Source organism: Amblyomma americanum, chromosome 6 (assembly GCF_052857255.1).
Source record: "Amblyomma americanum isolate KBUSLIRL-KWMA chromosome 6, ASM5285725v1, whole genome shotgun sequence".
NCBI classification, from domain to species: Eukaryota; Metazoa; Arthropoda; class Arachnida; order Ixodida; family Ixodidae; genus Amblyomma; species Amblyomma americanum.
Window position 1 is genome coordinate 114,592,054 of NC_135502.1, and position 24,198 is coordinate 114,616,251.

Genomic DNA, 24,198 nt, shown 5'->3' on the forward strand with positions numbered 1-24,198 from the left:
GCTGAGAAAAGATGGAGAAACAGTATGCCCAGCTAGATTGGTACTCTACCGTGAAGAAAAAAAATCAAAACAACAATATGCAAGAACAGAGAACATGCACACCCAAGAACTGACTTGCAGCCAAAATTTAACCAGTGCAAGAAACCAATTAGGGGTGGCCAAATATTGAAATGTTCTCAGTGAATGAAACAAGTTCTCACAAAAAAAAAAGGCCCTGAATATCAAATCAATTACAGAAGAACTCCTCTACAGTAAAGTAGCTTGAAGCAGCAGAAATATTTACTATATCAGGGTCTTCACTATATCAGTTGTTGGTGATGGCATGGCTCTGACTATAGTATTTGGCAGCTTACTAAGCATGAAGTGTTGGTCTATAAAAGGAACACTCAGAAATACTTTACCTCCCGCACTTATTGTCCCTTCATGCGATAATTACTTATTTTCAGTTATCGCATGTAAGCATGTTTATGACATTATTTATGGTTCGGTTTACGGGGGTTTAACGTCCCAAAGTGACTCAGGCTATGAGGGACGCCGTAGTGAAGGGCTCCGGAAATTTCGACAACCTGGGGTTCTTTGACGTGCAGCACTGACACCGCACAGTACATGGGCCTCTAGCATTTTGCCTCAATCAAAATGCGACCGCCGCGGCCGGGATCTACCCCGCGTCTTTCGGCTCAGTAGCTGAGCAACATAACCACTAAGCCACCGCGGCGGCTACGACATCGTTTGTGCCTTATGGAAGTACCATATTTAGACGAATACAATGTGGTTACAAAAATAAAGCGAGTTTGATTTCATGTGAAAACCAAAGCTTTCCATTGTCACGGTATCGTCTTCTGTGACTTCAGCGTCAATTAAGAGGGAGTAGTTAAGAAACAGAACCGCCCACGCAGTACCGCCACGCCTCCGCTCCTTGCTGCTCCTTCCCTGTGCTTCGCGCTGCCGTGCTACGAACGCACGCCCATTTATTCCCTTTTCTAGTCCTCGCTGCACTTTTGCTGGCTTTGCTTTCTCAGCGAGTCTGCGCTGTCTTCTTTCTTGGTTCTAAGCCAGCTTTGCCTCACGGCCTCAAGGGCGTCAAAAAGTTGGCTTCCCCTCGCAGCTGTGGAGCTTCGTGGTGAAGTCACCTCAAAAAGCGCCGTTTTATCGTATTTGGTATCTCTATGCCTCGCGACACTAGACTTCGCCCGTGCCGCGGTGCCATCGGTGCGCGGGAAGTACATCGCCATGGCCAGACGCTCTTTACTATAGCCGTTTCTTCAAAAAATATTTACTATAACCGAAAAAAATGAACAGGAGTTTTTACTATAACCGAGTTTACTATAGCGGGGTTCTACTGTATTAAGTGCGAGGCCCTGTTTCTCAAAGCTAGGGAAAGAAAGAGAGAAGGTAAGATGCACAGAATTTCTGATGAATGCATATTAAAGCCTGTAAGGCTGTTTATGGAAGTGAATGAAAATGCTGAAAATGAATGTGACAGTGCTTGTCTTCACAATAATAATAACTGAACAAATGGACTGCAAAACGAAAGTCTACAGCACACAAAAAGAGAATGAGTAGGGCTGCAGAGATGAATCCAGCCATGCAATAATTTGTTGTTGCAGAATTGCGATGCTGTGCCGCCAGTACATTAAAATTGATCATTGTTGTTTGCCATTTGCTGCATTTTGATTGGTAGCACAACCTTGATGCGAATTCAATGCTTTTGCACACCACAAAAAAACAACAAAAAAACTGTAGCCACCCCAGTTAGCTTGCGTAACCTCACAACTAGCTTTACAGTGGCAGCCCCTAGGTTTGTGTCAATGACCTGCGGCTTCAAATTAGGCTGCACTGTCTTGGGTGGCCCAAATTCAGTCCTAACTGACACCCTCCCACAGCTCCGCAACCCAGCTGTTTGCAACATCTGGGATACTTCTTCACTTTGTTAAAAATATGCTGGACAGCAAAGAGGTCAACTTTGAACATCCTACAAAATGGATATTACAAAGTGCGATCAAGAAGAGCAAAGTTCATCAATCCGAACACTTCAAAGCGTTCAGTGTAGTTCATGAGTGCTGCAAGGTGTCTTCACCTACGTGCCTTCTCTGCGGGCACTTTTATGGTACAATTACCTGTCAGCACTTGGCCAGTCGCCAGTGTTCACATTTGTACTGGCACCAAGCTGACGACTGAAAATCTCGTCCGGCTCAACTCCTGGAAAGAGGCACGGACCCTTTCTGCAAGAACTCTTTGTACAACTTTACCCAAATTTTTTTCTGCTTCATGAAATCTTTGTTGTAGAAAAACAACTTACACAAAGTTATTCATTCTGGGCAGCACTTTCATGTGACAGTTTTTATTCAGCAGATACCAAAAATCAAAAGTACCTTGTTGCAGTGGAAATTTTGTTGAAGTGGACTTTGCTGTTGCGGGGTCCAACTGTACTTTCATAACACCACACATAATGTTGCTGATGCAAACTTGGTGACCTCCATCGAAAGAAAAAAATTCAGGTGAAATAGTCGCAATAAGCTCAGATATTCTGCCCTAAATCAATGCTCGAAGCTACTCGGTATGAAATGTTTTAATTCAATAACAGCTGAACAGCAAAAAATATCCTGCTTGTACGTGAAGCCGTGGCTATTTGCGTACCCCTAAAATATTCATTTAAAAATTATGCACGTACTTTAAGTTCTTCACTGTATACATCTTGGTTGTCTTTTAAATTTGGACACCCGCAGTCTTTCTGTGAATATATTTTTTCACAATAGGACGAAATGTAAGCTGTAAGTATTCACATGTGTGAATTTTTTCTGTCATCAGCCACTCTTTCATGCTGTTTTCCCCGTAGCAAGATGCACGAACTAGCCCAGTTCTTAAATCTGATTCAGACTCTCTCTGTGTTTCAGTGCAGCTCATTTTTAATAAACTCTCAGGTTAGCTCAGTGCAACTGCCATGGTTAATGCCTCTTTTCAGCTGTATGCTACTCGACCTACTGATTGATAACAAAAGTCGCAAAGAAAGGCCACAAATCAATTTATCAATTCACAGAACTATTAAATCTTTTTCGCTAGGTGTCAGTTGTATTCACGAAAGGACTACCACTGAAAAATTCCTGATAGAGAGCAAGTCATGACTCTACTCTAGAAAATTTTCAACACAGTAATATAAGTGACAGCCCCACCAATGAGGAAAAATAACATAACTGCACACAAACTGCACTTTAAGCTTTGAAGTTTCTCATCTTCTCTGTATTTGCAAGGAAATGTAGTGCCCATGCAGCATGTCGGACTCTACAAGGAGAAGTTTGCACAATTCGAAGTAACACCGAGCGGATAGAGCACCTTTTGGAGGTATGCAGCTTTTGGGTGGGTAGCTTGAGGGGAGGGATTTGGGGTGGGGGTAGCTTTAGAACACACATATACAGCCGAGCTTTAAAAAGATAGCTTCGAAAATGATGTAGCATACTTTGTCACCTTCTTCAAAGTGCTCATCAACTGTTGATGAACAGCTGTCTCCATTGATACTGAGTGAAATGAGAAAAATACTTCCGAAAGTTTTGCCTACATATGTTTCTATGCATCGCACTCCTGCCTGGTACCCCCGCGAGGGGCGACTCTTACGTGCATGTATTGCCCTGTTTTAAAAATAAATCGCCTTTAAAATGGTGTCTCATACTTTCATGTGCAGTTCTAGGATGTACTCGGCTTTACCTTACTACGGGACCACATCATAGGTGCACTGTGAAATCAAAAAACTACTTTCAAAACACCTGCTTACATGTATTCCCATAGAACATAAATCTTTACACCCAGTCGGCCCAGCTGGTGACAGCAGCACCACCGTATCTTCTTATGCCATAGGTTGGGGTTGGTCTATAAAGTACATTCCATCACAGATTGCTGAAGACAGCAACAGAAATATGTGACCACCTTATTAGGACAGCCCCCACAAGTGTCGTGTCTAACCTAACTAGTTGGCACCCAGTAAAAACTGCAGTGTGGGTGAGTTGGTACATATGAACATCTTGGAACCAGCTCAAAACACATGCACAAAAAAGGGAAAAGACAAAATGAATGATTTGTTCATGTATTTTTGCACTACTTCTAGCAATTCAGTACACTTGACAGAGAATGCAAGAAAAAAAAAATTCGCATTTTGCAGTTCACATTCGCCTTGCCATGAAACCATACAAAGAAGTGACTGTCAGTGCTTTTTTGTACCTTGCGGTCAATAGTGCTGCCGAAGTCCCTACGCAGACAACTTCAGAAGTCTATTATGAAACACAAGGCATGCCAACATCCTTCGACACTGCAACGTCTAAGGAGCCTGCTATGCCTTCCCTGGTGCGGTCACGTAGTGGCACTCGCCAGGTGAAGGGAAATGGCGGGGGGGGAACATTTCCTTCTACCGCGAGTGGTTCGAGTCCGGGTGGTGACACTGAAGGTGAGAGCGAAAGCGATTCCACTCACCTAGCAGGACCCGCCCTGAGGGCATCGGCCAATGCGTAGCCGTTCTCCCGAGGCATTTCTTGCTTCACTGCTGAGAGGCTAGGCAGGGCCAGCAAGGCATCGCTGCAAGAGGGGGGGGGTGAACCAGTCACCACGATGGCAATGCCACAGCATGAGGGGCCACACGCAGCACCATCACGGCAGCAAGACACCATGGTGAAGCAACAGCAGAGAAAGACAGAAAAGAGGAGGACGTACATGTGCTGAACTTACAACTGCAATTTATTGATGAAAAAAATGTGTTTATACATACACACACACACATAAGAAAACCATCCAACAAAACGAAATGTGAGGAATGACCCTCACCACCTCACTAAATCTTGAAGCACATCCAAGTAGGATAATTCCTCATTTGATAAAAGCACTAAAAGCTGGCTGACACTGTGAGGACCTTCTTTTCTAATAAAAAAAGAAGCCTTCTTTATCTCAAGCTTATCTGATGATGATGATGGATTTTTATGGCGCAAGAGCATCTATGGCCAAAGAGCGCCATGGCACAAGGTATTTTTCAAATTCTCAAGGTGGGGTCGAAGACCCATTTCCCAAGTATTTCACCCTAAATAGGCCGAGCACCAGACCAGGGGAAAGCTTGTGCCCATTGTATCACCGGTGGGTACCCGGCGGCACTAGGGATCGAACCCCGCACCTCCCGCATGCGAGGTGGATGCTCAACCACTTGGCCACCGCTGCGGTCTCAAGCTTATCTCTATGCTTGAAGTGAATGCACATATCAAAACACAACGGAGGGAATCAAACTTAGTTGTTCATTGCCTAAAACATAAGTGTGCCCGTTATCTGATATTGTTATCTGATAAGTGCACTCAATATGTGCATTCCTTTCCAGCATAGAGATTAGCTTGCACGTGAGATAAAGGGGGCTTTCTTTATTAGAAACGAAGGCCCTTTCTGAGTCAGCCAGCCTTCAGTGTTTTATCAAATGAGGAATTAGGCTTGCTCAGTTGTGGTTAAAGTTTTTAGTGAGGAGTGAAGATCATTTTTTGCACTGGCTTTTGTTGGGCCATTTTGTTATCGGTGTGCATATACAAAAGCACTTTTTCCCTCAATAAATTTACTTTTAACTGCAGCATGTGTGTGTCTTCCTTTGTCTTGGGCTCCTGTTATTGTGCATCGCTCGCTTCATCATGGAACAACGCTAATCCGGTACGTGAGACTCTTGTAAAGGCAAACTTGGTTAAGACCAATTCTCGGATAAGATGAATAAACTGAGAACTTTTGGCTGGTTCCCCATAGACTCAACGTAAAAAAAAAAAAATGGCGGCTGTTTAGCTCTGGTTAAACCTGAAGTGACGCGATAGCTACAGCTGGCCGAGTGGAACTTGGTCACGTGACGAACCACGTGATCGACCACGGCGCCGTGCCACCGGCAGCTGCTCTGCACCACGTGACCAACCATGTGAGAGCGTGGTGGCGCAGCCACATGGTGGCCGCCATGCTGAAGGCTCGAAATGCTACCGTAATGTAGCTATCGCTACAAAAATGCACTTATGACAAACCGCTTTGTGTGTCCCATTGGTTAAAAAAAACGAACTTTCCCATGACTGCAAACCACGGCAACTGCATCGATGGTACTTGTGGAGGTCTGTGCGGCACTCTCTTGCCGCAAGCAAGAGGAGAATAAATTACTCACAAGAAGCCGTACTCCAGCAAGAAGGCTTCCTTGCAAATTCGCGCAACACTGCACGAATCTTTCTTCCAGGAGTGCGCTGTATAGTGCGGAAGCATTCTTGCAGGAGCTCTTCAAATTGCGGGTAAAACAGGGCACCATCACACCTGTCTGCGCACGGCACGGAGACCTGACATGACCAGATCTCGTAAGTTGCGCTCGCGTCACGCGACTTGCCATAAGTTTCTCCGGCGAATGAAATGGCATGAGGTGGTGCACCTGATCGCAAACTTGGGGTTTTAGGAAGTTTTCCAATCGACGCGTCGTCACAACTTGACAAGGCGTATCGTGTGTGACACCTGCAGTGGACGGAAAAAAGTGTGGTGGGCCTGCTCGTAGAGCTGGCAATGGGCACACTACAGAAGCAATACATACGATGCAGAGTGAGTAAAAAAGAAATCTCAAACCCTGTACCGCACACCTAGCCAGGTGGGCACCTTCGGAATGCTCAAAGCCGGAAAAAATGCAAGTACAGAAAAGTACCACAAATAGAGGTCACTACGGAACAGAGAAAAATGAAACAGCAGAAAATAGAAAATATGAATTCTTTTTTCAAGAGGGATGACATGAGCTTGTTCTATGCCTTCTTCAGCTCACTCCAGGCGCAGTGCAATAAATGCTCACTTAGCAATTATCTTCTCATCGCATGGTAATTTTATTCACCATTTTCATGTAACAAATATTCGGACATACCCTGCATGCTGACATAGCCTTTACGGAACTACTTCCAATAAGACAAACTAATTCTCATGATCCTTTGAAGTTCGTCTTGAAGGGAATCTACTGCACTTGATCCCATAACAGAAAGACATACTTGTGCCATGTGGGTCTTTTACTTTTCACAGCACTAAAGTTCAGCAATAGAGTGTCACATACAACGGTAGGCAAATCCTAGCCTGTAGCAGAGGTGACTTGGTTGCAGCGCACTTTAGTGTTACAAAGAATGCAAGAAATGAGTGGACCAAGCCAGTCTGAGCTCCAAAGTTAGACCTGGCAGCGGCTGCAGAATACACTGCTCGTACCAGCGTGGATTTTATGCCCATGGGGCTGCACTTACGCACTACCATTGTGTATTAAGCTCACTGACAAGTGCAACCCCTATGCTCCTTGGTTTCAGTGGCTTTTGGCTTCCCTCATGTATGTCATAACGGGCCCCTCTTTTCCCTTCCCTTGACTCCTCAATAGCTACGAGAGCCTCGATTTTGGCAGTCTTGATGCCATAGGTAGCATAAGAGGGTTCTCGCCCAGCTTCCGCCCATAGCGTTCTATCACGTTCCTGTGTGGCACTCGCAGTAATAGAGGATGCACTACGTCTGCCGCTATGGACGAAGGTGGCACTGGTGGCCACTCTCAAGGTTAGCTTACACTACACATAAATACCCCCAAAGCAGAAGATTAGAAAGCCATTGCTGTAGCTCACTTGGTAGAGCACCAGACGCAAAAATTCAGAGGTCGTGGGTTTGGATCCCACCGGTGACATGTGGTTGTTTTTTGTTCTGCTTTCTAATGATTTACCTTTAAAATATCTACCCAGTAATCTCCCACTGATGAACACCACAAATTAAAAAACAAGAAAACATCCCCTACATTCCTTGATTTCAGTGAGTGTTGGCTTCCGTCAAGCAGGTCTGAACTAAGGAATACAAGTACAGTGACCAAAAGCATTCTTTTTCTATTCCTAGTGCTGAAGACAACGAAACAGCAACACCCATCACCAGCAATGAAGCAGCAACTAACAGCCCCATTTGAGTCTTGCCCAGTGGCACCTCAAATGCGAAAAGCGGAAATGTGCAAGCACATTTCGGCATTCCGGCTTTTTTACTGAACAGTATTTCTGCACGCAGCAATCAGCCTGCACTCCATCCCCTGCAAGACATTTCTCAAGGTAATGACTGAAGGAACCAGAACTATGTCAGACCTGATTCAACCCAAAGAACAGGATGTTTTTTGCAAAAAGGTATTCAGCAAGAGATCACGGGCATTTTATAACGTCACAGAGAAATACGCAAAATATTATGTCTCAATATATGACTTTCACAGGTTACGAAAAACCATCCGACTATGTGGAACATCAACAGCTGGCTAGGCATACTAGAACCAGGGAGTGGAAGAAGTGCATGTAAATATTCCACAAGATACCCACAGGGACTGCACGACGACCCAGTGCTCCTTTGAGAAAAATGATAGAGTAGCCACAACAAGCGGTGTCTAGCAAATTGACACAATCACTCTGTTGTTGTTCACAGCAAGCCTACAGGCAGTATCCAGGGGGTTGAACTAGAGAGAATTTGGCACAAGAGTCAATAGAGGAACACGTAACGATTTTAGATTAACTGACGACATTGTCCTGTAAAGTAATCCATGGTATGATTTACAACACATGATTAACTATAAAGACAGATTAAAACACGAATATAAAGAAAGCTAAAGTAATGTTCAACATTCTGGGAACAGGTCATAGTAGGCAGTGTTGTACTGGGAATACTGACGGAGTACATCCGCAGATCAATCCATGCATAGCAGTAACCCTAGTTTTAGACCACGCGAAAGAAATAACCAGGACAGTTAAGTTAAGGATTTCACGCATTTAGCGTACACTCTAAGGATATGAACGAGAGCAGCTTACTAAGGTCCCTCAAGAGAAAGGTACATAACAGCTGCATTTTGCCATCACTCTTTTAGCTATGGGGTCAAAACTATGAAATTGACAAAAAAGGCTTAAAAGGAAAGTAAGAACACAGCAGTGGCCCATGGGGAACAACATGACCACATTAATATGTAAAGAGAAGAGCGTGGGATAAAGAACAAACATGTGTAGACAATATTCGAGAGCATACAATGCACACAAGTTGACAACTAGTGGCTTGATTGGACAGCATAGCAATACTACAGGGAAGGCACCCTAGTCATGGGTGGTGGAGAGACAAAACTAGAAAATTGGCTGAGATAAGTTGGCCATGGCTGGCACAGGACTGGGCTAACAGTGAATGAAACGAGGCAAGAGATGAATTGGAGACGAGACTAAGCAGAAACGCCTTTGTCATGCAGTGAACTCAACCTGGCTCTGCAACAATGATGTCTCACGCATTCGTGACTCATTACGCCTAACAAGAGAAAATAAGCCACAAGACATAATATGCGGTATGCTACGCAGGTAAGTTACAATTCAGAATTTTTTCAGTAATCACATGAGAAAACTGCACCCCATCCAAAACCTAACTTTCTGCAAACATTTAAAGTAGTCCAACAACACGTTTATAGGGTTCTGAAGCTCCATAAAAAAATCTTGCAGTACCTTGAAAAAAGGTATTCTTATACAAACATGATAAGGAAACTGAATCATGAAAGACAACAGTCCTGCTGAATAATGAAACATTTATGACATCATAAGACAAAAGATTTTCAAAGTGGCAAAATAGACAAGTCGAACTAGGCTACTCCTTTGCAGTAAAACAACAGCACTACCATGTTCCATTTCAGAAAGACTCTATATCATTGTATCACTGTGCAACAAAACGAATGTTCAGCTTAGGCAAATGGTATGTGCAAAGTCTGATGTAATGCAAATCGTACTCTGGCACTAAGGAATATTGCACAAAAAAAAAATGCCACAGCCCTGTGGTGGCGACGCTGTTTAAACGAAAATTGAAAATTTTTTCAAATGCCATCTACATACTCACAGAAACTGAATGTCAGTGTCTAGACTGCATCCACTACTCACCAAATGCTATTCTTCTTATTGCTTTATTTAGAGAGAAATACAGGCAAAGATAAAGGAAGTTAATTACTAATGGAATATAATGCAAGCATATGTTTTAATGAGGGGGAAAAACTGTTTACAAGACATCTCAATAGAATGCATTGTATTCAATGTGCTCTCCAAGCAACCAGTGACAGGATGCATATTAATGTCATGATAAAGTTGACAGGCAAGTTGCAGACAGTATTTACTGTGACCAAAGCTGTTTGCTTGAAACAGCCATACTGTCAACATTAGCTGCCCTCACTATGCGAACATAACTGAAATGACATGCAAAGTGTCACATCATTTACCGTCGTTTATGTTCAGGATTATGGAGACACCAGGCATCACTTCACAAAAAAAAAACAGGTTCTGAAAACATGCTACAGTGAGAAAAGACAAAAACGTCAAAAGGCGACAAACAGTGAGCAGAAGACAAGCACAGTCCCCTTCTGATATCGTTGTCTTATCCCGCGAGAGGCCCTTGTCAATATGTACACCCGATGGACACAAGAATCAGCTCTGTCTAAGTTTTGAAAAGCTTGACTAAATGGCCACACCACCACATACTGCTGCAAACAGCTATAGTTGAAATTAACTTCACTGTTCTTCAGAGAAAACAGTTCTACTAGCAAATGCATATTAGCTCTTTGGGCTAGGTAGCCTGGGTAGAAGATACGAAAGAAGTGCAAATTTGTGCAAATCAGGTTTCCCAATTTACAGCTGTGGCATTATATCTTCCAATGGCATGTGCATCCAAAAGAACCACGCCTGCTTTATGGATTCGAGTGCTAGCATTCTAAGTAAATAAAAAAAAATCCAGGTAAATGCCATACAAACACATCTACATAATCGGATCACTTTTCTCAACTTAGGATTGCAAACACCTTCAAGTCAAAAAAAAAACACACCGCCACCTCTCTTTACAAAGCTCAGTACTTCTCCATCTTTGTCCAAGCCAAAGAGAAAGAGATAAGCCAAGAACAGATAGTGCCATGCACGCACCAGTACTGGTCTAAATAAGGGCAAAAAAATCCAAATGGACTTTCAGAAAACCGCAACATTATTGGAGGCACTGATTGACAAAAATAATTGTTCAAACACAAAAGTAACACAAATGCATTCTTGCTTCAATGCTCTAAATTCACACTCCTCCTTGAGGTTGAAAAAATAAAGCAGAGAAAAAAAAGACATGCAGAAAGGTCACTGTCAGCCTGTAGAGACAGGTAAGCATTGAGCAACAAAGAGCTAGTTGCCATGAGAATGGCAGCACAAACAGAAATGTATAGACCGATGCGATATGAAAGGGAACTCCTTATTCATAGCAAAAACCGTGACTCCTTCAATGGGATACCAAAGACAACTCAGTCAAGTTTTTGTTCAAAGTAAAAAAATGAATTTTCACCCTCTTTCTGGCTGCGTTGATGTTCCTGCGGCATCGAAAGGCACATTTATTGCTGCGAAAATTGGATTTAGAAGTGGAACTTTTTTGCTCCTGCCTCCTATTTTTCCTTTACTTGAGTCATACTGCCAACATGAAGACCAACCATTTGGAAGTGAATGGTACTACAGCCTCGTCTCAGAGAGCCATGTGGAAAAAAAAAACTGCCTTGACGTCACCACAGTTTACTCGCAATGACGGCTGATAGCAGCGATACCTGTATTTTACGATCTTTTCTAGCTGATACAAGCTCCGCTCTTGTAGCAGCCACTTTGTCACTGGAAAACAGCACTCTATAACATACGGGCGTACTGTGATTCCTCGTCAGAGTCCCTTTGAGGATGGACTAAAAAAATTAATACATTAAGCAGCGTTTAAGCGGACAAATCAGCCTCACTACTCATTCGTGCTCCGCAAAGTAAATTCAAATTTGGTCTTAAAGTGCCAATTGGGCGTTTCCTTCCACACTGAACCGGACTGTGCAGCGACCCACCTCATGTTGAACGATGCGGTGCCCAGTTCCATACCCAGGCCAGAGAGGCTGCCGTCAAAGTCCGCAGCCAAAGCATCGTCAATGTCGTCGATCTGCCAGTGGCTCACAGAGGTCATTCCAAGGCCCACGAGCGCACACGCACTTCACGGCGGTGCCTGCATCAACAGTGCGCCGCCCACAGTGAACATTCTCTATGGCCAAAAAAAGGGCCCGCAGGTGACTTCTAAACATTGCGTGAAACCTCTGCTGTATGTTCATGAAACAGTACATACTGACTAATGCGCCACTAGCAGAAACAGCTACAAACGTTCTTTACTAATCACGGTCTAATCTGAAATAAAAGATCACATGGGTGCAGTGTTTTGCACCTGTCTTTTGCCAACGCCAAAATTTTGGGCCACAGTTTCCCTGTTCATCCAAAGTGAATCGAAATGTGCCACTGCTTCCATGCCATATGAAGTAATAACACAGCCTCTGTCAAAAATACCACTTATTCAGGTGGTAGAAGCAGAGCAAGAGTTTATATATTTGTGCCACTAGGGTCTCGCAAAACAGGAAAAAAGGAAGCCACAGTGAAAAAAAAAGTACTCATCATATTAAGGATGAAGCATCTGAGCAGAATCAAGTTGCAAGAAATGCGCGAATTTACAGGTTGAAAAACAAGTATTGCATACAACGTAGGTTGGTAACTAAGATTATGAATAAAAACAATAAAAATGATGCACAGCATTTTACATGTTGCTGTGCATTTACATAGTGTTTGCATTTTATATACATAAAACAGCAGCACCACAAATTTGAAGCATAGAGCACAACAGCACTGTCAATAAACAAAATGATTTCCACGGAATATTTAGTAAATTAGCTGGGCGGGAATCATTTATAAACACAGGACACTACAGCATACCCCCCGGCACCTGATGAATTAAAGCATACAAATTTCAAGGGATATGATTTAGGTTTCCAGGAAATTCTGTTGCTGACGCTAACATTACTGAAGCAAGAACTGAGTTGTTTTTTTTTTCAGCAAGATAGTGCTTGAAGTAAGCTTAGCCACTGGAAAATGTTGCCGGCAACAGAAGACAAATGTTACTTTAATCATCCATCACCAATGTGTTACACAAACATGTGTAATATGCACAGAGTTCATACGAGTAAAAATGGTTATCAATTAGGCTGCACTAGTGGCAGTAATCCCCCATAGAAATAAATTGAACACTCGGCATCATAACATAATAATCATTAAAAAAAGGTGCTTGTCTGAAAGTATTTCAGAAACTATGCAAACGCACTAAAAATCAGGCCAAAAAAATACACACCATGAGAAAGGAGCTACGAAGGCAATTAAATGACAGAACTTACACAAATTACAGCCGTCTCAGAAGGCTCACAGCAGCAGTAACCTCGTATCACCTGCGTAGATGGATTGCAATGATGAAAGGACAAATTAAACGCAGATGAAAACGATCAAACGAGCGCAACTACGGCTCTTCAATCTACTGCCCCAACTACTAACGCTATCCAAGTACAGTGATGATCGTTTTAGGGCGCATTCGAAGCATGCAAAATGGCAATGATCCGCGCTTTGCACATGCACGACCAGCGGGCTTGCAAAAATGCCACTTTGCTCTAACACTGCCCTCTTACACTATCAGCATATATCTACACACCAGAAAGAAACTACACATCGTTGTCGAGACAAGACTTCTGCGCCAATGTCCAAGGCTCGGCTCCACACTTTCTAGACTGTCGATCAGTTAGCACGGAAGACAACAGTAGATAAGAGAACTCTGAATATTCAAGTACCGCGCAACTGCGAAAGACTCTCACCTCGTTCCAAACAAAAAGCAAAAAACGACAAAAGAGCAGCTGACAGCAACCGAAGCCGATCAAGCTAAGCATTACAATGACACCCGAGAATCACAGCATGGCTCAAGCACCATTTCCCATTTTACGTACGACGGCTGGCATGCGTGCATTAACAGTAGCGACAAGGACAAGCAGAAAGAAGCCAATCTGCTCACCTTCTCCGCTTCATCGGTGAAGCTGACGAACGTTTAGCCACACGCTGGCGTCACTTTGAAGCGAAGATATTCGAACGATGGCGCAAAAAGCTGGACGGGTCACACTACACGACGTTTCGTGGGGTAGTACAGAAGAGCACCAGCTGATACCACCATGGCACAAAATACAAAGAGCGATGGCTGGCTGCGAGACACTCCGAGGCAGAGCACGGCGACTGAAGTTGGTCACCAAACGAGTATTCAACTTGAAAATTTCACCGATGATAAGATTCCGTTCAATGGCAGTCAATTTGCAGCGGCGAGGACGCACTCAGACGGATCAACATGAAACCCCCACAGCGTACACAAAAATATCAGCATTTACACGTGAGAAACGCTGCAACCGCCAAAAGGCGAGACGGCGTGAAATGTCGCGAAACAGCTAGCGAGGTCAAAACTCCTTGGGATGCTGTCCTCGGAACACTGAGAATACCGATAAAGATTCTCTTACTTTTATGAGCAACGATATGCACACAGAAATTTATTGACAAAGCTTCGCAATTTTTTTCGCTTTCAGCGACCTAGTTTTGGTTTCGGTATACCGTTCAACCAGCTTCCTGCTAAATCGGCGCAGCGGCGGTGCGTTTGTTGGCCTTTTTGCTTTCGTGTCAGCGGTAGCGTGCCTATGTAATGCCGCTTCGTGTATTTTTCCTGGAGAACGAAAAGAAAATAGCGAGAAGTAAAGCAAAAGAAATGGCATTGAGAAAAACAAAAACAGAAAATGGAGAGGAGTCCACTAGGTTTAAATATGAAACCGTTGGATCACCAGATTACTGTTATACGTTTGTGTTACTTGAGTTGTCTTTGCTTTTAGAGTTGTCTTTGCTTTTAATTGTGGGGAACATGCGTTTATTTTTGTGGCGCGCGGAGAGGCTGTCAGCAAGGGGTTAAACCCATTGTCTGCAGACATGTGCGTGTGTGCCATGATGAATGATAGTCGTTAAACGCACATACGCGCCAGTTTGTATTTTTCTGGGGAGAGGAAGGAGACTATGGGTTGCTGGTAAAGCCCATAGCAACAACTCTGAATTCTGAACAATCGGATACCCGGGGCACTGCCCGTGACGTTGTCGTCACACGACATCCTTCGCGACGTACGCGGAGGTTGAACTCGAGTTCGCACGCATTCTGGGATCTTTTTAGCCTTTTAGTCGAACTCATTTGCAATAGAGCCAAAGTTCGTGCTCGCGGATTAAAGCAGATGCTCACAAAACAGCTCCGTAAAGCGCAGTCAGGCCTAGCTATAATATGATTTAAAGAAAGAGGAAATGCACGTGTATCAGAAGTACGCATACGCAATTAATTTCGAATTGGCAGCATAATTGTCTAGCAGCAGTTAGAAAGGTGAGCAGCACAGAGTAAGCAAGACATGCTCGCTACCCCCGCTGATTTTCGCACTCGTTTCACTTTCTTTCTTTCTTTCTTTCTTTCTTTCTTTCTTTCTTTCTTTCTTTCTTTCTTTCTTTCTTTCTTTCTTTCTTGTGCAGAGTAGACCATTTTGTTGCGTTCAAATGGCGGGTTTCCAATGATGAAATTGTAGTGATATGTATAAAATATAATTATTTTCGCTTAATGGGCCAAATTATCACATGTCATGATATTCCTTTTTTATGTTATGCGCCCCGGTATCTAAACGTTGTTTAACGAAAAAATTGGCAGCACCAAATGATTAAGACAGCACCGGAAAAGTTACTTCGAAAGTCGTAACTATGTCGTTCACGTATCTGTTATAACTGCGCTAACAGCCAATTTGTAATTACTGCCTCTTTCTGCAGTGCTCTTTATGCATTAACCTGAATGGCACAGCTGCTCTGCGTGTTTTTTTTAATTTATTTATTTATTTACTTGCAAATTTACACACTGCTTAAAAGATATAAAAACAACTTGAGAACTTCGTGCGGAAAAGAGCATTCGAGGCGTCGCTCAACCATTATAAGCGCGCCGCCCAGATTTCGCGCTTCACGTTCACGCAACGCGTTACATATATATAAGAGCAAACGAGAATGGTGATCTCAAAAACCACAACAAAAATAGAAATAAAGCAAGCATGGCACGGCGTCCTTTCTCCGTTTGTGTGCTTTTTCTTTCGCCACATGTTCGGGGCGCCCGTGCCAGGAAGTCCTGGATCCCTGGCAGCAAGGCGCAGGGGCTTTTTTCTTTTTTTTTTCGCAACCATGCCAGTGAGCCTTCACGCTTCGGGTGTCCCACTTTGGTCGCCATTGGCAGCTCGCCGCTAAAAGGAAGCCGCTTGAGCGGTGCGCGCCGCGCTGTCTTCGCTTTCTCTTTTCGTCTCGTTATCTGTCTCTCTCATTCGGCGAACTTGCATGATTTCCTGCGCGCAGGCTCACTCGTGCCTCTACGCGTTCATGCGCGCATTTGCATGAGCGGTGCTTTGATGATGCGGGCGCCGACAAACGGGACACGCTGGGGATAGCACGTAGGATGTTTTGCGGACTTGAAAGCATTTCTCTACGCTGGGCGCTCGGCTACTGAGCCGGACTAGCAGGGTTCGAACCCGGACGTGGCGACCGCGTTTCGACGGAGGCGGAATGCAAAAGGCACCGGTGTGCTGTGCGATGTCAGTGCACGATGTCAGAGCCCTACACTACGTCCCCGCTCTCTCTTTCCTCTTTCACTTCCTACTTCCTCCCTTCCCTCACAGCGCGGTTGAGGTGTCCATAGAGAAGTGATAGTGATGGTAGAAACTTTTATTGCCAACGATATAAATGGAGGGGGCGAAGCCCCTGCGAAGCACTTGGGTGCTCCCTCACTGTGAGGAGGCACCCTTGCAAAGCGAACGATAGCCCTTACCCTTCGGCGTGAAATTTTCTGTCCGAGGAATTCAAGATAGCAGCCCCCACAGTAAGTCGATATAGCAACCCAAATGGTGATTGATTGGTGACGTCATTACTATATCGAATTGGTGATTGATTGGCGACCTCACTGATATATCCAATTGGTGATTGATTGGCGAGGTCACTTATAAATCCAAGATGCCGGCCAATAAGGGCAATGAATTTAGGACGTCATTAACTCATACAAGATAGTGGCCGACTTACGCCGCCACGTGACTATGACGTGATAATTCAAGATAGCTCTTTGTTGGAAGGGGCGGAATTCGTCGTGGCCGAATAACTTCCATACCTAACTACTTCACTGATCACAGTATGGTGTTTGTGATAATTAAGAAGATCCGAGAAGAACAATGTGAATCCTTGAATAACGACGAAAGTGTTATGGAAGAAGACAGTTCGTTAACCAATCAAGCGAAGAATTTGATGAAGGTGCCAGTGAAGAATACGTTAAGCAGTGATGTGTGTGACAGCTGATTGCAATATGTAAAAGTGAAATGTTTGTGAGTGTGTTTTATTATGTGGGAAAATAAACGTACAAATTCGTATTTCCATTGGTGCACCTAACTTTAATCTCATTCATATCAATTCCATTAAACCAAACAGCTAACGCTCGATACTTCAACGTCTTCCCGTCAGTGGCGGCGACTTTTTTTTCAGCACCACCACCAACGCGCCCCAAATCCACACTTTTTCCACTACCTGTATGAATCTCCTTCCCCACAGGCAGTACCCCCCCCTTCCCATCCCAAATCCCACTTATTCTTCCTGGAAAGCTGCTTTACAGACCGCTCAGCCCGCCGGCCAGAAATGGCTGGTGGATCGGGCTTTATGTGAAGCTCAAGCCCGAGGACCCCTGGACCACTCTGGAGGATTTCTTTTTTTTCGTCTAATAAATAAAGTTGTGTCCATCCATCCATCCATCCATCCATCCATCCATCCATCCATCCATCCATCCATCCATCCATCCATCCATCCATCCATACACCAACGCGCGTCTTTTCTTTCAGTCTTTCCTCTCACATCTCTTAACTATCCTATAATGCGTGCACGTGGCAGCGATTGTGGCTCAGCTTGAGCCAGTGGTCAGGCCCGTGCAATTTCCTTTTCATCTTTCCTTCAGTCGCACCAACAGCAACTTCAAACAAAGCCATAGATAAGCAACGTGTCGGAACTAGTGCTTCTACGATGTATCATCGCCGTGAAGCGGAATCTGGTATGAAAAGCGTCAGAGCTTTCGCTCGTCTTACTAGGTCCAGCTGGGTTGAACCACACCTAACTTATTTAGGAAGAAAAATGAAAATTGGTTTGGAAATTGTTTTTTTTTCTCGGGGGGACGGGGGGGGGGGGGGGGGGGGGGGGACGGGAGGAAATAGCGCAATATCTGTCCCACATATCGTCCGACACCTGAACCGCGCCGTAAGGGAAGGGATAAAAGAGGCAGTGAAAGAAGAAAAGAAGAAAGAGGTGCCATAGTGGAGGGCTCCGGAATAGATATAAAGATTAAACTTTATTTTCCAACGGATAAGGCGATCTACCCACCCCCGACACGCAGGTCAGGGAGCGGGTGCCTCCGCCTCAGATGCAGGCTGGGAGGTCTTGGATCCCAGCAGCCTCTTCAGCCTGTTGGACGAGCAGGAGCTTGAGCTCAGGGTCCGAGCTGCGCAGCACGGTCTCCCAGGTGTCTCTACTCTCTATATTGTGCGTCCCCCCAGGGAGAGTACGGGCTTTCCCATATTATGTGGTCGAGGGTCTCTCTCGCGCCACAAAGATTCCATTTATCGCTCCCGGTCTCGGGGAACCATGGTTCGCCATAACCTGGTGTGGGTACGTATAAGTTTGCAGTCGCCTCCACGCGACTGCTTATCTGTTGTCTCATTTCGGATCTGGCGGGGGTACCAGTCTACGCTCCAATCTATAATGCTGCGTGATCTCAACATATTTTAGCATGCGCTCTCCGCTCCCTCGGTCATCGAAGGGCCCTGTAGCGGCTCGGAAATAGAGATCTCGAGCCAGCTCGTGGCCCGGGAGCCCACGAGCTCTCAAGAACGCTCTCGAGAACTCAAACCGGTCTCTTCCACAGTTTAAGAGTCATTCCGGGACGTGGCACGACTTATTTTAGCTGGATCTTCGTTACGACGCTTCTCGAGTCGTGCGGCGCGTTCTTCTGGCGTCTCTTGACCGCTGTTAGATGCGGGCCCCTGGTTCGCCTGTGCCGTCTCTCGCCAAGGTCGGTGTCGCTGGGTTCCGGATCGGGAGACTGCTGTAGTGGGGGTGACGAAGAGATGAAGGGTCTTCGAGGTGAAGAAGAGACTGAAGGGTTTATTTACATTTATACAAAGTTCGAAAGAGTGAATCGGGAGCTGGCGAACACACGCCAGATCGCTGCTTAAATAGGGTCCGCTGTCCCCAGGTCCCTAGTTGGGGAATCTAGTTAATTAAAAATGCGTCGAATCACTGTGATGTAGATCATGTGTCCAGTCTTCCGGGTCCGCCCCCAGCCACACACTCTTGCCACTTCTGGCAGATTAGTGTCCACGCTGTCCAGGCTTCAGTGATGAATAGCCCGAAGGGGGTCCCATTGAGAGCGTCGAAGGTCAGTCACCTGCACTTCACAGCGGTAGCGTGGGGGCGAATGGATCCCACCGCAGTTCGCAGAAGCTTTCACGTAGAGCGTGGGGAAGCACAGTCTAACCCCCGAATGCAGAAATGTAACTTGGCTCGAACTTAACTTCCATCGGTCTCAAGTGAGCTCCATCGTGTTTCATAAACCAAACTCGGCTTGAAGTGCGACTTGCGACCGGCTTGGCTCGATCCTAGTTCGGTCCAACTTCAAGTCGGCTGAGGAGCTTGCTTGAAGCTGACTTCGTTGTATTTTCCAACATGGCCACCTACCGATCGGACGTCGCGCGGAGGGTAGCTGCTACAGTGAACTAGAATACTCGGTAGTGTGCTCACAGGCCCCGCTCGGGGTGACCCCGCCAGTGTCGACAGGGCGGGGCGGCGCGTGGTGGCGCTGCAGGCGTGTTCACTGGTAGAAACGAGCGGCGCATTCGGCCGGCGTCGTAGTAGCCGTGGTAGCCGCGCCGACGAATTGAATTATTATCGCAACATTCGCGTGGCTGTCGCCGAAATGGCTTAGCGGATCTTGATTGCAACTTTATTTCTGGCATATGCACATGTTTATTTATTTCTCAATGGTCCACAAAGGTCATTGATGAGGGGTTACACGAGCATCTTTTATCAGTACGTTTGGTACGCAGGGATGATCACGTATTGTCACTCGTGCCTGCAATGTTTCCCTGGAGTTATAATGCACTGCACGCCGAGGGGTCATACAACTTTTCCATTTATACTCAAAGTCAATAGTAGTAGCATGTGGTGTAGCGGCATTTGATTCATGCCAGGGACAAACGCGGAATGAAAAGTTTCGACGGCGACAATTATATTTATTCGCAAGGAGCCAAGCTGCAGCACACAGAAAACAGAGGGCCAGGGAGGCGATAGGTAGAAGGAAGACACGTAAGTGAGAGAAAGTACAAGGGGGGGGGGGGGGGAGGTTATATACATTATTTACAACTGACGTTTTGCGCTGAACACGAAGAGTGGACAGAACAGTAACTTCACATTTATTTGGACAGCCATGCAGCCGCCACTGCTATTTGAAAAAAAATGAGGCAGACTTGTCATCACTGCTTACATTTATACTCGCTCATTTCGCCTCTAGCCGCGGTGGCTCTGTGGTTATGGCGCTCGGCTGTTGACCTTGAAGACGCGGGTTCGCACCCGGCCGCGGCGGTCGAATTTCGATGGAGGCGAAATTCTGGAGGCCCGTGTACTGTGCAATATCAGTGCACGTTAAAGAACCCCATGCAGTCGAAATTTCCGGAGCCCTTCATTACGGCGTCCCTCATAGTCTGGGTCGCTTTGGGACGTTAAACCCCCATAAACCAAACAATTTAGCCTGTTATTTTTTCCCAACTTATTCTAGCACTAAGAGCAGCGTTAGCAACGGCTCAGTTTAAGGTGCTTCGCCCGTTCGCGTTTTTCTGCTTTTTTTTAATTAACTCCTTTAACATAGAAGTGCAGTCTAGTTACCAAATAAAACCTGATTATTTCCTCAGAGAGGCCTTCTGCGTGAGCGGGGCAACCAACTTCTTTCTGCAGTCTACTTCTGACCACTTCCAACACATCAAGAATGCTTTCGGAATGTAATTCATTGCAACTAAAGCATTCTGTGAAGAGGTTTTCTAGCTTCAAAACAAAGCCATAAAGCTGCGCCGATGGGTACAGCAGTCCTCCGTGGTCGCGGTACTTTGTCAGCCTTGCAAGAAAAAAGTTATCATCGGTAGACTGCATTGTGAGCAACGTTATGCACGTTTGGCAATTTCTCTTGAATACACACTTCCGTGCAACATATCCTGCTACGTAGAAAACAACTCTACTGTCACTTCTAGCTACGTGCTCATTGTGGTCATGTGCAGGCACACAAGTTGAAATATGTTCTTGTGCGGAGGGCCTTGACAGTGCATTTGAAGGCTGCTTATCTGGGCATGCTCCATCATCTCCGTCTTCAAAATATAGCAGAGAATCTAGCACTGTCTCAGGATGGTTGCCCTGTGATACACATTTTATGAGCCCATAAAATGAAAGGCAATTAACTAGAATTAAAATTTGGGTTGGTGTAGGGTGCTGGTTACATCCTGAAGACTGCCTTATTATTCCAAGCAGATTCTCAAGAGGATCCTGGCTAAGCTTTGCAGTCATCATATATTTATACTTTAGCTTTTCTGTCAGGTAAGTTAACAGTTGAAGTGTGCTGGAAATAGTCACAAGAAAACCAGTGGCTGTTGAGGCACTAAGAAAACCACAACCACTTTTTACAAGTGCCTCCCAGTCGTCGAGGAATGATAAAAATGTCTTCAAAACATTGTGACGCTTTGATTCCGGCCGCAGAGCCTCTAGTGGAAACCGGGAAGTCATGGCCTCTATGAGCTCGTGGATCCGTCTGCACCACACAGAATAAAGAGACCCTCAGCACTTGACACAACGACAAAACATTTGTTGTAACACTAGCCTGGAGAGTTTCTGAACAGAGTTTTACAGGTGTACATAGGTTTGTAGCTGGCTGCTAGTAGTGTATTATTTTGTAGTAGTATTGAGCATAACAGATATTTACCAGAATCAGGAAGAAGGCGCGCGAGTGCTCTTGACAAAAGACCATTAAGTCTACAAAAGCTCTTAGGCCCGTGGCCGACATGTGAACTACAAAAGCGAGCGCTTGTTCCCTTGATATCATTCCTTGAGGACAGCGGCATCCTTCGGCAATACTAGTTTAGTAGAATTGGAGTCAATGCTAGAGCTCTGACCTCTCAGAGCGTGAGTGCTTCAATATCTTTGTTATTTGCTTTTGCTGTGCGTACTGCAAATAAGCAATGTTTCGTTCTTCTGTCCTGTTTATTCATATCTCCTATGTATGTTGTATTGTGTACTGTTGTCTTAACATTCACAGTGTTTTTGTTCGCTCATTATTGTTACTTCTCCTGATGCTTGCACTTTGTTTTGTATGTTGTGTACTATTTCTGTCATGTTATGTTGAACTGTATATCTTGGGACCAAGTGTTGCAATGAATTCTTGAAAAGGAGTAGCCAGAGCCGCTAGGCAGCACCAACCTCTCCTTTATTGTTCGTATAAAAAAAGGAAAATTGAATGAAATTGGCAAACAGTTCTGCTCACCTGAAAAATGCTTGTGTTCCAGCAATACATCCATATTTTTTCTTCAATTCCGTCTCGTACAGGTGAAGACCTTGCTGGACTTTCATTCCATAAAGCTGGAACGCATACGAAACTCGCATCTTCTCAAAATTGTTCGGCTCCATGTGGCTTCGCGTGATTCCAGGCATAGCCTTGAGTGTCACAGTGGTAGAGTCCATTCTGAATGCCTCCTTCACATGCTCCACAGTTACCTGTGAAAAAGGATTCTTGTTAGACACCAATGTATGTAGCAACTATCTGAAACTGAACGGTTATATTGAGTGAAACTTACTTGTCCATCTGGTGTGTGAAATCCATTCTTCAGAAGGCAGTTCCGTAGGCACTTCAATAAGTGAGGAAAATCTGATATAAAGAACAAGCTCCTTGAGGGTTCCACTGGATGCTGAACTTTACATTTCACAGAATTAGAAGTTCCTTGAATACCCATTAATCGCCACATCTTGCGATTCCACGTCGCACCATCACACGTAATAAAGTCAACGAAAAGGCCACTGTTCTCAGCAAGAATAGTAGCTTCTATGACTACCTTTGTTAAAATTTCTGCCTTCATATTGCCGCTAGTCGCAAAGCAGCCAATTATTTGGCTCCATTTGCCCACAAAGGGTACAAAGAGGACAACCATCCCATGATCAGATGGCAGACGCTGTTGGTTGGGTGTGGTGAAAGGGCCCAAGTCTACAAAGCCTTCGATAAAGCCACCATGTTTCACGGTCAGGCTTTCAGAGAGCTTCAGCTCATCAATAATGAGGCCACCATGCCTCCTGTAAGGGTCAATTTCAGCAGCCTTTGCCTTCAACTTTTTCAAAACGTTCTCACTGAAGCCAAATGATGATCGGTATGAGGCAAGGTACCGTTTCAGAGTAGACTTGCTTGGGAGACTGAGGATGTCATTTTTTCTAATGTGCTGGTAAAGCTGTGGGCTCTTCATTTTCATTATTAAGCACTCAAGCACCCATTTCCTGCTGTAGCGCATGCCTTTCGGTTTCACCCGTGCAGCAGCAAAGCATTGACGGACAGCCTCTTGCTGCTTTGGGGGTAGCAATGAGATTTTTTCTTTGAAAACATTCTCCCCTGTAGATGCTGCACGTTCCTGCGCTTTTTCCAAGGCAGCAGTCACGCTCTGAAGACGCCTCACAAGTCGCTTGTTCTTCCGTGACAGGGCCTTCACCTTCTGTGCAGATGAGCGAGCTGACGTGGCAATCTTCCGCTGAACCCTAGAACGGCGTGTCAGCACATCTTTTCTGAAGTATTTGCAGGAGACGCATCGCCTACCTGCAAAGAGCAAAGCAATACAATATTTCTAATTGTTTATAAATGGTCTCAAAATATCCGCAGCACGCTTACAGAAAAAAAATGTTAAATTGAAAAAGAAGAAAAAACTGTGAATACCTGGTTCAGCCACTGTTGTTAAGCAGGTATTGCTGAAGCATGTGTCATCACGTGCGACAGCATGACCACTAAGCTTTTCAGTGAGGTAGGCGCTGTTGTATTCCTGGGTCTTCAGTGCTCCTGTACAGAGTTGAAGTGCGTCAACATGCTCAAGGACACCTTCTGCTTCCAATTTTGAAGAAATGGTTTTTTCCTCTAGCAAAAGGCCTCTTACATACACTTTGCAAGAGTGGACAGAATGGCCAGGAAGAAATATCA

At 44.9% G+C, this 24,198-nt stretch overlaps 1 protein-coding gene across 4 annotated transcripts in view; it reads right to left on the reverse strand.

Moving 5' to 3' along the window:
- gem (transcription factor CP2 like gemini) overlaps positions 1-14,269 on the reverse strand; it is a 69,965-nt gene extending 55,696 nt beyond the window's left edge. Inside the window, exons 1-5 of one of the 4 annotated variants that reach the window (XM_077627869.1) lie at positions 13,885-14,269; positions 13,223-13,273; positions 11,861-12,015; positions 4,459-4,560; positions 2,373-2,474 (exon numbers count right to left, since the gene is read on the reverse strand). In XM_077627869.1, coding sequence (XP_077483995.1) covers positions 2,373-2,474; positions 4,459-4,560; positions 11,861-11,976 — 320 coding nt within the window. In that variant the 5' untranslated portion in view covers positions 11,977-12,015; positions 13,223-13,273; positions 13,885-14,269. The remainder of the gene's footprint in view (positions 1-2,372; positions 2,475-4,458; positions 4,561-11,860; positions 12,016-13,222; positions 13,274-13,884) is intronic. The other 3 variants (XM_077627870.1, XM_077627871.1, XM_077627873.1) reach the window with 3 other exon arrangements.
- Between the last annotated feature and the right edge of the window lie 9,929 nt (positions 14,270-24,198).